Below are 14716 nucleotides of genomic sequence, written 5' to 3' on the forward strand. Positions count from 1 at the left end.
TTGGATCAATGAAGAGAATGAAATATTTTGTAAAATAGATATGAACAGCTTAACTGAAGTATTTAGGTCAAGAACAAATATATCATATCATGATTAGAACTGCTAAACGAATGGGACAGTAAATCATACTCTTTTTGATAAAGTTTCACCAGCTTTTCAGCATTAACACAGGAAGTTGCAAGCCACTATTAGATCACTTTGCTATATGAAATATGACCAGTCAACTTGTTGCTTTTTATTCTATTGAAAGGAGTTATACCACCTAAAAGACCTTGTGAATTCTAAGTGTAGGACATGTTTGATAAATTGTACCGCTGATGTCATATGTCATAAGCTCATGGGGAAAGTAATCAATATTTTGGTCCGTTATTGATGAGTTTGTAAATACAATGGATGAGTATTAAAAAGTGGAATCAAACAAAAAACTATCTGAAGTTTAATTCTAACACAGTTTAACACAGTGATTCCTATAAATCAGCACTTAAAAGGAACTGAAATCCCAAAGTTCATTGCAACAATTAAAATCTCTCTACTTCTGTAGTGTTGAGGTTTTCAACTACAGAGTCAAATAAAACTGTAATTTTCTTCAGGGTTTTGCTGATGTACATTGGTGTGTGAGTCTGCTTCTCTTGATTTTGGTTTATCCAGCTTCAAATTCAGATTTTTGCTTTTCCTGGAGCTTTTGCTTGAAAGAAGGCCCCGCTGTCCACCAGACACGTGACTAACCCCTGGACGTCCACTTCCTGTGAAGAGTAAAAATGGGGCTGAATAATGAATTCATCCTGACATATTGGTGCCATTGTATTCTGGATCATTTATGTCTACACTTTGAATATCCTGTGTGAGATCTCTAAAAGTTGCTCAGTGTGTGAAACCTCTTCTTTGTTCTTGAGTGTTTCAGATGAATCCTCATCTGTATTAACAAAGTAAATTATTTTCAATTAGAATTTGTTCTGGGGTGCACTGTAGTGGAAAGGATACCCAACTACAGTATATCTAAAATGGCTTCGTTGCAGTTTCTCTGCATCATGCTGCATTTATATGCTATTTAATTCAATGAAGAGAAAAAGGAAAGGTGGGTGAGGTAAAAAAAACTGTTTATAACTGTTAGAAGTAATCTAACATTCATTAGATTCTCCACAACATTAAATTTCACTACAGATAAATGAAAAGGACATCACGGTGTCTATTAATACATTTAAAATATTCTAACAGAAATTAAACTCCATTTAACTCCAATAGAATTTTGTATTAGGCCACATCTCACCACCACATCATTGTTTACTTCACAATAACAGCACACCACCAAGAGATTTATTCCTTATTTGCTGATCACATTGCTTGGCAAGATATTGGAAATAACTATTGTTGAAATTGGCTCAAGAGATTTATTTGTCATTCACACTCCTATACCTGGCTAGAAATAAACAAGAGTTGTTTTATTTTATTTTTTTTTTTTTATTTTTTTTTTTTTTACCATTGATGGTTCTATGTCCTTTTGTTGGGACTAAGAGACCATTGTGGTTATAACCCTATTGTATAACTCAATAACTGGTAAAGTGACCCAAAATATTTTATTTAAGAAACCAACCTTGCACACGTACACACTCCTCCTTGTGCCGTTCATTCCAGGCCTTCAGCTTACATGCCTTACTGCAGTAGAAAACTTTGTGGCAGCGGCTACAGGGCGTCAACGTCACCCATGACGAACGGCCACATTGGTAACAGTACTTAAACAAGGGTTTCCTAAAATACACACACATGCTCTGTAAAGTCTTGCTCAGCATGTAAAAGCATCAGTCGAAGTTTCAGTTTACATAATTAAACACAGTCAAGGTCTTAGCTTTACTTTGCTCAGTGATCTATAGAAAAGAATAAAAATAACTGTGCAAGTTGTGTACTTTAGCTCATGATGGGAAATGTACTGTCTGCATGTGTGTGTGCATGCACCTCCTTTGAACTGTTGACTTGTGTACAGATCCTCTTTCCTCTTCTATAGCTCTTGTTCTATCTGCAGGGGGTGTGGCTCCTGTGCCAGTAAAGTCCAACCTGTCTGTGGGACAAACCCCTGCAGGGACTAACACACAGATGCACATGTCCACTTAGTTAAATCAGTCCTGTCTTTTGCCCACTAAAACACAACATAAGTAGTTTGTTTTGAATTTCATCTTCAACATCTGTACACTTTTAAATCTATAGACACAGGGCTGCAGGCATGAAAACAAAAGTAATTTCTTTGCAAGAAGAACACAGTTCAACACATGTTTGAAGCACCAGTCTCCAGTGTGGGGTGCAGATAGTCCCTTACTGGGCATGACTCGGCTCTTCTCATTTTCCCCATGCTGTTTTTCCATGCTGGTTGCAGCCTGTCTCATAAACTCTGCCATCATGGTGATGAGCTGACGGCGGGCATTGTAGGCCTCCCTCTCTTGCTGTTGTAGAGCATGGTAAGGTGTGTGGGAAAGTCGCCAGTCCTGCAGAGAATAAAGTTGAAAGACCTGATCATGATAGTATACGGTGCACTCTATTATGTATACGATACTACGATTGTTACAGTGTCATGATGTATTATTCGACATTTACTTCACCGACGATTTCAAAATACAGATTAAAATTTATTTCCAGCTTTTAAAAAACCTTGCCTGTTCATTTGCATTTTTCTGTCAATACCCAAAAATGTATAAAATATTACACTACAGCAGTTCAGTATTTTAGCACAGGGAGATGACAACACTGAAAACCCTTTGGTTGTGATTAATCTGCTACTGCTGTAAAGTTATGGCATTTGCACCCACACTGGCTCACAGCAGACAAGCTTAGGATCAGTGACTCAATTTGCATATGTTGTCATTTACCCACTTGAAGGCAGACAAATCGTATGTACTGTACTGCTTAATATATTTCAAATATATTGCAATTCATCAGCATTATGTATGTGACAAATTTTGGGGAGACAACACATACTGGTTACTGGTGTGACTCGTCTAACTCAGTACGCCACATATGTAATAGGTTTATATAAATTATACTAATTCAGTATAATTCAATCAGATATGTTAAATACAGTGAAATATAGGCATTATTTTTTCAAAATCACAAAAACTAAATCTTATACATGTAATTTTTGAAAAAAAAAACAACAACACCTGTATCCTATTCATGCTCCTGAGTATGTGTAAATTTATGTACTGTATATGACTAAGTCTAATGGACATATCGGCTTTATATTTTAAACTGATTGGCTTTAAGTCACAAAAATCCAATGAGAAACTGCACTTTTATATACAGTAGAGATTGTCATGTTTAAATTGCCTTTTTACAATGTATTTCCTTTTCACCTTTATTAATTCACTTATCTAATTAAACTTTTACACAATTTCATAATGGAATTTGCCATTTCAGGTGCTGTTAAAATCTGGTTATTATACGATAAATATTAAACAGTAACACTCCTAGCTGCACTATACTATAGCTAGAAGCTGAGATCAAAATCCACTATTAAGTGATCTCCATGATCTCCTCTATTAATAACCCATGGGTTACTGAGGTGTAAAGTACTTCTGTAAGAATTTCATGTGTACCTTGTTAAACATATTATAAGCATAATCCACTGCGGTTCCTACAGCACTTCTGCCCCTCTCGCCAACCACCACAGGCATCAGGATGTTTGCACCAGCTTCTATCAGCTTCTCAACCTCAATGACAGAAAAAAAAAATTTTTTAATTCTTTTGACAGTGCTTTCTGCTACAGAGATGGAGGTTATGTTTTAAGGTAATATGTCATATTGTAACGGAGTACCAGTTTGATTCTGTTGCCCAAATAAGGCCCAGAGATATAGTGGATGTTGGTGGCAGCACACAGTGCACTGCCCACTCCGCAGTTCAGGGGTAGGTTAGGATCAGCTCCAGCAGCAAGAAGCTCGTCCACGGCCTGATGTAAAAAAATGAGAACCAAATACTTTAACAAATAAGTTAGCTGAGATTTAATTCAGTCCTTCTCCTGCTCTATTTTTAATAGGATTATTTAATCAGGATTAAAAATGTGTTGTGGTTGTACAGTATGAAACAATTCTGGCTAATCAATTCTGAAGAGTAACATTTATACTGTATTGAATATGAAGCATAATAAGAGGTCAATTGCTTCTAGTGTGTTTTATTTCATCCATGAATACTTAAAAGGTTTCCTCAAACATGGCTCACAAGGTCGTTGCCGCTGGCGATAGCCAGGGAGAGGGGAGAATGCCCACTCCACAGATGGTTGGTGCCTGCATTGTGAGAGAGAAGTATAGAGACGACATCTCTGGCATTCTGAAAAACAGGGCATTCATTTACAAACACTTAACCAAAGGGCAGATTATAGAAGTCAAAGAGCCAGGTCGCTTACACATAACCGCAAATGATCATCAGTAATTCTATTTACATCGTTATTTAAATTAATATTCATTTGAAACCTATACTGTAAACACAGTGTAATACAAATGAATGACTATTACCTATGACACATATGCTATCCTATATTTCCTGTGGTGCTTCTATGACATGTAAGGAATACAATTAAGCATCATAACTACATTTAACTCCATGGCTTATATTGTACTTTACAAAAAAGTGTACATTATCTTATTGTATCTTATTATTATTCTTAAAATACAGTCAGGTCATTTTCATACAGCATGATGATCCAGTATTAAGTGCTTACTACATAATCTGTATTTCTTTGGCAGGCCACATGAAGAGGCGTCCTTCCCCCTTCCTTAGGTGCATCTATGGAGGTTATATTAATGCAGGTTAAAGGTTCAGACCCGAGGGACGAAGTGTTTCCACCATCCACCTGCTTCTCTTTTGATGTCTGTGTGAAAAGTTTCACTTTTTTCAGATATAATGAGCATTTTTGATCATTTAGATAATATAATTCGAACAGCACTACTAATTAACCTGCTTTTGGAGTTGCTGTATGACTTTTCCAGGCAAAGCAGTGAGACATAATGCAGAGGCAGATGTTAAAATTCATTATCAGTGAGGTTCCTAATTAACTTCTTTATTACTGGAAAGGGCTTTGATCTAAGAACTGATTGTAACTGTTACGCAGAGTGACACAGTGTGATTTGTTGGTGCATGAGTTAATTAAACCAGGCTCAGCAAGATTTTACACATAGCTAGTCTAACCAGCCTTACACGCCCTACAGTGGCGGGTTTGTTTTTGGTCTTTAATGTTGCGTGAACATTAATCAGAAGCCCAAATGTTGTCAATCAATGTGTAATTTTGTAAATTCTGCAAACATTTAAAAGAGGGAAGCCATAAAACTGCATGGAAGAGGAAGAGTGGCTAACAGTAAAATATTTCATATCTTGGGACAGTATATGCACAAATGTAAATGCTGTTTATTATTTGTTTAGAATCATTTTGTTTCGAATCACAAACAAATTCTTCAATAAAAAAGCCAGCATCCACGTGTCTAGTTCTATAACCGATCAAATCAAATTGTCAACAAAAACATAAAAAGCTACCTTCTTTGTAGTGTCATAAAGTCCATGCATGTCCAAATTATACACTTCGCTGCCATCCTGTGCTTTCACATCAGGGTCTGCAACAGCATGCAAGAGCAGCTCTGTAATCTTAGGACCCTCAGGTCCAGTTAGTCCAGCTGCTACATGGAGCGGGTACAGGCCCTTTTGCTATACAAACCATAAAGACACCCAGAAGATGATATAAATATAAGTTAATGAAGTTTTAAATTTCTTTATAATATTTATGACATGGGGCCTTTTTTAAATGTCTTAATAATATTTATGACATGGGGCCTGAATACAATAAGACAGACTCAGTGCACTCGATGTTAATACATTTAGCTTAAAGGCACAAGGAGGTTGACCGACCAGATTATTGAAAGCTGCTCTTCCGCTTAGTTTAACTTCCAACCTACATCTAACACACCTGATCCAGCTGATCAGGGTATACAACATATTTTAACCAGCAGGTGTGTTAGATCTTTGTTACTGAGACTGTGAGTGAAGGTAAAGTCTCACCTCAGCTGTTAAGTGCAGGTCTGTGCGAGCACCACACTCCAGCAGTCTCTGCACAGCTTCAACATGGCCAGCTTTTATGGCCAGAAAAATGACGGGCATCGGAATGCTGGACACGTTTGGGTCTGCTCCTCGCTCCAGCAGAAGCTTCATGGTGGCCCAGTGGGCCTCATTTCTGTCTCGCAAACACAACACAGGAAAAATCACATATACTGAGGTCACATTTTGGCCAAAAAGTAAATGCTAACAATTTACAAATAGATCTGTTTTTATCCAGACTGATAAATTGAGCCCAATGTACAAATGCATCATCTTAATGCCAGTGAGAGACGAGACTCACTTAGATTTAATGACTGCTATCCTGTTGATAGTCTCCTGGGTTTCTTTAGATGACACCTGGCCAGTTTCACACAGAACCTCATCCATCTGTGCCATGATGGCCTCTGTGGTGTCAGTGTGAAAGCTATCCACAGGACTGGCCAAGTCAAAACCAAGGTCCCTTTCTGGGCTCCTAGCTGTGTCGGTTTTATCATCTTTTTCAATGGAAAGGGCATTTTCCCCCTCATCATCACCTTGGTGCCAATCAGAAGTGTCTCCCAGGATTCTATTATTCAGGGACTCTGGTTCCTTCAAGAGTTCAGCCTCTACCACCCTGCCCTGTCCATTTTGTGTCTGCTGAGGAACCTCTTCATCTTTACAGAGGGTTTTAATTTCCTCATTGTGCTTGGGAGTTTCAGGCTTTTGAGCTGTGCTGCACTCTTCAGACTTCACCTGTATAATTTGCCTGTCTGTACCTGGAATTTCTGTACCAACTTTATTTTCTGGTCTTTCTTCAGCAGCAGTCTGTATGTTGTTTGTCAGGGTTAAAGGCTCACTGATCTGCAGAACAAGCAAGAGGACACTTTTAAAAAGAAATGGATATCGCCATAATGAAAAATTGAATCCATTTATCCATTCATAATATTTCTTATTTATGGACCACACTATAGTTCCTTAGTCTAACTATCCATGAGTGTGTGCTTTCAAATGAAATCCAAACGATGGGAAACTCTGGTTTACATTATTAATCACATTACTGTTGACAACAGGGGTCTCCATTCTAGGAGTCATAATCCAAATCAGGATCACTTGTTATACAAATTTGGTCATGAGAGTGCCTCTGATGCAGTAAAGCAAAAGAAGTCAATAAGATGTCAAGTGTGATAGTAAAAAAACAAAATGTCATGGCTTTCAACCCCATTTTATTTTCCTCCCAAAGGGTTTGAAAACTCCTGACATAGAGGCACTAATTAAGACCACCTCTGGTTCTGTGCTGATATCCTCAAAAGTCTTTTCAGCCAATGTCTGTTGTAGAGAGTGGAGTGGATAGTAAAGGACACTGCACACAGCCAGAGCAGACATCCCTTCACAATTCAGCTTATTCACATCAGCCCCGTTGTCCAGCAGCAAGTTGATCACATCATCATGACAATTGACCTGTGCAACAGCAGAAATATTATTACTTTTAGCTAATAAATTTGCACAATGCATGTATAAAGGAGGGAATAACCAAAAGTATATGAAGGTTGGCCAGCTGAAAAGATATAAAACAGAAGATATCACTGTTCTAAATTCTTTGTGAACACTTAGAAAAGGCAAATGCAGGTGCTGCCATCTGCTGGAAATGAAATGTAGTTCATCCTTGAATGTTGTCATAGTAAGAAATGCCACCAATATTTTTTATACATTATTCTGATTTTGATTCTGATTCTGATGCATTGGAAGGTGTTTCTAAAACATTCTATAAAATTTCTGATAACAACAGCTCACAACAAATCACAAGTAATAATTAATGTGCTCACAAAAATGTTATTGTGTCTATAGTAACAACTAATATATGGACTTCTATGGCAAATGCTCCTGTTAAACAGATTTAAACATTTCTTTGTAACACTCAGAGGTAATGCTCAAACTTTAGGTCTTTATGACTTCAGGACATAGGAATGTGAATTTGATGATTTCCCAGAAATATGACCATCTTTATAAAACAAAAAGGGTGGTGAAAAATTATGCTTATATGGGGTTGGATGATATGTAAATGTAACCATTGCTTTGATGTTCTGCCACATTAAATTAATCTATAATCAGACAATAAATAGAGTCTGTTAATGTTTATAACTGTTAATTACATAAATACATGTAATGGTAAATATCTGTGGTATAAAAGGAATGAAATGCATAAATGTATAAAAAAAATTATTCTTTAGGGTAATAACAGTAGCTCTGCTTCACATCAGGCTATGTTACACCACCATGTTGCTGATTATTTTTGTATAACAGTAATGTCTAATGTCCCATTATATTTTATACTGTACATATTAAAACAGAAAGATTCTTACACACCACATTGATGCAGATTATTTTACCAATCAGTAAATCCACAGTATAACCCAAACCACATCCTATTCAATTTATATTGCACTGGAAACTAGGAAGGTTTTATAACCATGCCCATCAATGGAAAGAATATCTGTCACACTCCCACAATGCACGTCAGTAGGTGACTGTCCGAAAGATATACTCTAGTCTGGGAGATGAAGGACTAAATGTCATTTGCAGATTATCAATAATAAGAAATATGGGACTAGATTTTATAAATATGAAAATTTGTGCCATCCATTCCCAAGCTCACATGACCTTTAAATTCCATTGCACAATAACACCGAGCCATTTTATAAAACAAATACTGAGTTTGTCAATAATTCATACCGTAGCGGCGATGAGAGCAGTATGTCCCTGTTTATCACACACATCTGGATGAACTTTTCCATCACTAAGAATGCTCTGGACATTCTGAAAGTTACCCAGTGATGCCTCTCTAATGAACCTCTCTGAACTGAGCTCCAGGGGCCCCTTAGATTCAAAGAGATCACGGTTCATAGCCAGGATATCTGCAACATTCCAGTCCAACTCTTCAACCTCAAGACTGCAGGGTGGAATAATACAAGTCATTGGTTAATTTAAGCATTATATAGCATTCCTAAATTTCTAAAATCAGAATTTTGCATTATACATTCCAAGACCTGAACTGTACAGTGACAATGGTCTCTGTGTATTAGTAATAGTTTATTCATAATGCTGAAGTCTCACAGCTGCAATGGACCTGTGTGCATGGATGAGAGTCTCCATTCTCTGCTGAAGAGGTAGTCTGTTAGAGAATAAAGGCATGCTGATATTGCTTCGATTAAAGAAGTGCAAGTCAAGTTCTTGACGCAAGCACTGGGGTATAGGCAGGTGGTCTGAGTCAGTGGAGTAACTCTCAATGCCTGGGGGAAGAATGAATTTATCATTCTGCAGATCAGAGGAGTCGCCCAGCAGATGTGTGTCAATTGTCAAGAAATTATGGCTTTCTAGACAAGACCCCATTGTGAAGGAAGGCAGAGACTGGATCTAGCCAAAATACATATGCAACCAAAATAAATACGATACAACAGGAAATAACTTGTTATAAACCTACTCGAATAGTGCAATTTATATGCTCATCAATACCTGTTTAAGGTGCTGCTGTGGAAGTCGCACCATGTATTCCGGGAAATCTGTTAAGGTGAAGCTTCCCTGAATAGCGGTGCATAGTCGCAGTAACCACTGGCGATACCATAAACCCAAATCCTGGCGGCCATCAGGATATGACATTACTCCAGGTCCGAAACGCTCATTAGCATGGTACAAACCCTTGAAACACAAGTGCAGCTTATAGCTCTTTTTACTGACAATAAGACAGGGCTGCTCTAGGGTTTCTAATAAGTAATGGATTAAACACTTAAGAGGGTGGTGTTGTAGTCAAATAAGCAAGTGATATGGTGCATTTTCATCAACTGAAATATTCAAAGATATATTTACATTCCTAGCATTTAGCAGACACCCTTATCCAGAACAACTTACATTTTAATCTTTTTTTTATACAACTAAGCAATTGAGGGATAAGGGCCTTGCTCAGGGGCCCAGTGGTGGCAGTCTGGTGGAGGTGGGATTCGAACTTAATGGATTCGATGGTAGTCCAACACCTTAACCACCTTAACCTCTAAGCTACCAGATCTCTTATTTCAAACATACTGTACAGTACATGTTAAGACTGTAAATGGTATATGTGTAAATGAGACAAAGTGGATTCAGTTGGTTGGAGAATTATTGTGTGTATCTAAACGCTGCTTGGATCTCACCAGGCTCTGGATTTTACCTTAAAATTGGTTCCATTTGGGAAAAGATGGATGCCATAGCCCTCTTTAAGATTCAGATAAAACTTTCCAATGAACTGAGAGCCATCTGGCCAGAAGTAGGTTCCTCTGCCATGCCGGTAATCCTTGTAGAAGGAGCCTTCAAAACACTTAAAACAAATACAGAATTTGGGATTTCTTTACTATTTCAAGCTCCAGTAACTTAGTAATTCTTATAGTAAATATTAAGCATTCAGTAGCCCCCCTCTCTCTCTCTCTCTCTCTCTCTCTCTCTCTCTCTCTCTCTCTCTCTCTCTCTCTCTGGGTGAAATAATTATTGTTATCTTCTTCCTTACCCTTTGACAGTTACAAAGCAAACACTGGAGACTATTTTCAGTGTTAAATAAACTTAAAAATTAATTTGCTTGTAGTGTTCACAATAGACGTCCCTGTTACTATAGAAACGATGACGTATTAGATGCAGTGCATTAGTATAAGCATGTGATTCAGTGTTAAATAGCACAGTAAATGTGAAGTTACCTCTCCGTTTGGCCAGATGAAAGTTCCGTTGCCATGTTTTAGTCCGTTTAGGAAGTCCCCCTCATATCTGGACCCGTCTGTCCACGTTTGTACTCCCGTGCCGTTCCTGTCACACAACCCGGTCTCCATCATTACCGCTGATCTCATTAACACCCCACGTCCACTGGCGCACGTTCTACACCAAAAAAAACACCGTGTTAAACGGATACGTTGTGAATACATTTTGCTTTAAAAAAAAAAAAAAAAAAAAACACCACACAGCGGCTCAGATCAAGATGATCAGGTTTACTACTAACTTGGTTACCTTGACGACAGAAGACGCGCGTGCGTCGATTTGGATTTCGCTGAACTCGAGCCAACGGAGATCGTTCAGTCGGTTGGACTCATTACGCCGAAAATATTCGGTAATAAATCCATCTCGACTGTGTTACAGCGGCGCGTGACTTAGCAACCGAGAACTCCCGAGAACTCCCGAGGCGAACTCTCTCTCTCTCTCTCTCTCTCTCTCTCTCTCTCTCTCTCTCTCTTTCTCTCTCTCTCTCTCTCCCTTACTGACAATAAGACAGGGCTGCTCTAGGGTTTCTAATAAGTAATGGATTAAACACTTAAGAGGGTGGTGTTGTAGTCAAATAAGCAAATGATATGGTGTATTTTCATCAACTGAAATATTTAAAGATATATTTACATTTCTGGCATTTAGCAGACACCCTTATCCAGAACAACTTACATTTTAATCTTTTTTTTATACAACTAAGCAATTGAGGGTTAAGGGCCTTGCTCAGGGGCCCAGTGGTGGCAGTCTAAGCGGTAATATGTGTAATAAATACTGCCTTCTCAAATATTTAGACTGAAATGACCAAAACCTTCAAGCATGTTTTACAAATATAATTTATAAGTTAATAAGTTAATAAGTCAAATGCTTATTTCCCATTGTGAAATACAGAGGTGAGACGATGAGACAAATATAAATACAAATACAAATATCTGCCCAGAGTTTTCACATCTCGGGCGGGGGTGTAGGATTGTCCCCTGAGCCTGAGAGAGGAGATCTTTCCTGATGGGAACCTCCTATGCAGTGATGTTCAGGAGGGAGACTAGATCCGTGAACCAAACTCGAGTGGGCCAAAGAGGAGCAACTAGGAGAAGGTTGACTCTGGCTAGGACTTGCGAAAGCAGGGCTACCGGGTGAAAGGCGTACAGACAGAGCCCCGGCCACATCCGTACCAAGCCATCCAGGCCCAGGGGGGCTGGTTGAGAGAGGCAAAGCCACAATGGGCAGTTGGTCGACTCCTTGGAGGCTAACAGATCTACTTCCGCCCCGCCAAAAATTAGCCAAACTTGCTCCACCACGTGGGGGTGAAATGTGTGCGGTGAAAGGGCTAGGCCAAAAGGAAGAACACAATACTGGTATGCTTTGCTACCAAAAGCAAACCTAAGGAACTTTCTGTGCTCTGACAAAAAGCCTATGTTAAAATAAGCATCTTTGAAGTATATTGTCACAAGCCAGTCTTAGGACCTGATCTGGGACACAATAACCTTGAGCTTGAGCATCTTGAACTTGTAAGTCTTCAGAGTACAGTTTAGGTCCCGCAGGTCAAAAATCGGATGCAGCCTTCCCTGACCTTCTTGGGAACAATGAAATATTGGCTGTAAAAGCTGGAGTCCTGCTCTGGGAGGGGAACATGTTCTATGGCCCCTTTCCTCAGGAGCGAGGAAAGTTCCTCTTGGAACCGCCTGGTGTTTGCCAATGATCGTGGGCAACACACCCTGAAAACAAGGAGGACGGGAGGTGAACTGGATTCTGTATCCCTTTTCTACGTTATCCAGGACCCACTGAGACACTTGGGGAGCAGTAGGGGGGAGCCTAGGAACCCCAGCTATCGGGTGTCAAGATTCCTTTTTAGCCCCCCTCTCGCCTGACAGGCCTGAACCTGGGCATGCTGAACGGCCTCCCTAGTCGTAAAAGGGGGGGGTGCGCCACACTTGCCCTTTTCACTGCTCTGAGTGAGCTAGGAGGGGGTTGGGTGTGGCTGGAAGATATCCCAGGCTGCTTGCCACGGTGAGGGATAAACTCCCTGAATGCCGGCAACTGGCATTTCACCTCCTGGTGCCTGTCAACGACAGTACTCACTGCTTCGCCGAACAAGCCCTGAGGTGAAATCAGCAAGCCATTGAATGGCCTATGGAGCGGGCCGTCTGCTTTGTGGCACGGAGTGTGAGATCTTGGCAGAGCTTGGCAGAGCGTGGCTTGGCAGAGCTCAGCTACTACCTGAAGTTCCAACCCCTCGCCACCATCAAGCTCTTTCAGCAGGTCTGCCATGACACCCGCTTGCCCTGCTGCCATATAGGCTTTTCCCACAAGGGCTGAAGTAGCTCTACAAGGCTTGGATGTAAGCGCAGTCTTCCTCCATGCAGGCGATGTAGGAGAGAGATTGCAATCATCTCTTACACAGGCCTGTGCAAATTTCATTTGAATACATTCATACGTTCAGGCTTTCTATGCCTTAATCATCACAGTATAGTGTGTGTGTTCCTCTCTAGATGGTAAAGCAAGTTTGAAACTAGTTACAATCCTTCAGTGATACACTTTTTCATGTTTTCTATAAAATAAAAATCTACAGCAGCAACTGATGCACGAGGTAGGTGCTCTTTCCTCAGTGCTGCTGCAGAGATGAGAGCATTTCCTAGCTTCTCTAGAAATAGCCTCCTTTTGTAGAACGTATTATGATTCCATAAGGGATCCACTTCAGTAAATAGAACAAAAGTGTTGTAGGATGCAATGTCCAACATGTTTAAAAAAATAAAATGCTTATGGATACCGATTGGTCTTTCGCTTGCAGCTGTAGGTGCTGTGAAGCTACAAAAATAAAAGAACAAAAAAACAATAAGAATAATCATGCAAATATTGTCAAAACACAAACCATATCTCCTAAAATCATCTTGAACAAGCACGTTAATTCAGTTAAAATGAACAGAAATAGGATGCATGTAGAGTCAAATATGTAATATCTAGTTTGTCTACACCTCCCTTGCAGCGGTCTTAATCAGTGTCAATCACTGGCTTTTTCTTCTGCCCATCCCTCACTTCTGTCTGGCGTCGCTTTTTACTGATGAGAGTTATATTCCTACCCCATTTAGGAATATAACTCACAGCTGTCATAGTTTTTGTAAATGCTAAGATGGAGGAGAGGACAGGCTGATCTTTAATTTGTACCAGCTTGGGTGTCAGCTCTGGTTTGTTCCGTCTCAGTCCAACCAATGCAATTTTTTTCTTGAGCAGCTCCTGAGATAGTGAAAAGGATGTAAAAAATATTGTCATGTCAGAGTGACGCCCTGGATCCTTTCTGTCATTTCCAGGGCGACCACCTCTGCTACATCCCCTGCCTTTCCTAAGTAAATGTTACATCTCCAGGCATATGATGCTGTGACATCGGCAGTAACCCAGATATTTAGTCTATACCTGTAAGTTTTTTTAGGCATGTACTGGCGAAATCAGCACCTTCCTTTCATGGCAAAAGTTGCTCATCCACAGTGACCTCTCACCTAGGCTTGAATAACAGAGGAAGGCAATCAGTCCACATTTCCCACAGTGATCTAATGGGGGAAAACTTATTCTAATGCGACTACTTAGCAAATAACATTATTTTATTATTTTAAATTGGGTCCCTACAGACTTCCACTGATTGTTAGCTGTTATACTATTTTTCCTGAGCTACACTGTTTAAGTTAAAATAGTGAATCAGTGTTGGTAAGATTAACAGGCAAATGGATTCATTAGTGATTCAGCACGCCAATGTTACCTCTCCTTAAGGCCAGGTGAAATTTCTGTTGCCATGTTTTAGGTCATTTAGGAACTCCCCCTCAAATCTGGACTCGTCTGTCACTTGTGTGTCTAAACAACCTTTGGGTTACCAAGTTACAGCGGCACGGGACTTAACAACCAGGAACTCCTGCGGCAA

General features: G+C 39.6%; 1 protein-coding gene across 2 annotated transcripts; it reads right to left on the reverse strand.

Moving 5' to 3' along the window:
• Positions 1-220: 220 nt before the first annotated feature.
• ankmy1 (ankyrin repeat and MYND domain containing 1) lies at positions 221-14635 on the reverse strand. Of its 2 annotated transcripts, none has more exons than XM_060882579.1 (18): positions 14558-14635; positions 10758-10932; positions 10241-10387; positions 9553-9735; positions 9167-9453; positions 8773-8989; positions 7324-7500; positions 6365-6903; positions 6028-6199; positions 5509-5676; positions 4700-4849; positions 4201-4308; positions 3800-3931; positions 3582-3695; positions 2309-2474; positions 1951-2077; positions 1592-1746; positions 221-743 (listed from the first exon to the last, which is right to left on the reverse strand). In XM_060882579.1, the coding sequence occupies exons 1-18, from the start codon at positions 14590-14592 to the stop codon at positions 565-567; spliced, it is 3231 nt and encodes a 1076-aa protein (XP_060738562.1). In that variant the 5' UTR covers positions 14593-14635; the 3' UTR covers positions 221-564. The 2 variants fall into 2 exon arrangements, with proteins under 2 accessions (XP_060738562.1, XP_060738572.1); XM_060882589.1 differs by lacking the exon at positions 14558-14635 and adding an exon at positions 11062-11195.
• Between the last annotated feature and the right edge of the window lie 81 nt (positions 14636-14716).

Source organism: Tachysurus vachellii, chromosome 1 (genome assembly GCF_030014155.1).
Source record: "Tachysurus vachellii isolate PV-2020 chromosome 1, HZAU_Pvac_v1, whole genome shotgun sequence".
Taxonomy (NCBI): Eukaryota; Metazoa; Chordata; class Actinopteri; order Siluriformes; family Bagridae; genus Tachysurus; species Tachysurus vachellii.

Excerpts from the sequence above, each read along its gene's own strand:
- ankmy1 (XM_060882579.1), bottom strand. The coding sequence starts at position 14,592 with ATGGCAACAGAAATTTCACCTGGCCTTAAGGAGAG. Across the intron at positions 6,904-7,323 it reads ATATCAGCACAGAACCAGAG|ATCAGTGAGCCTTTAACCCT; the intron begins GTGGTCTTAATT and ends CTTGTTCTGCAG. Across the intron at positions 5,677-6,027 it reads ACCTGCACTTAACAGCTGAG|CAAAAGGGCCTGTACCCGCT; the intron begins GTGAGACTTTAC and ends TGGTTTGTATAG.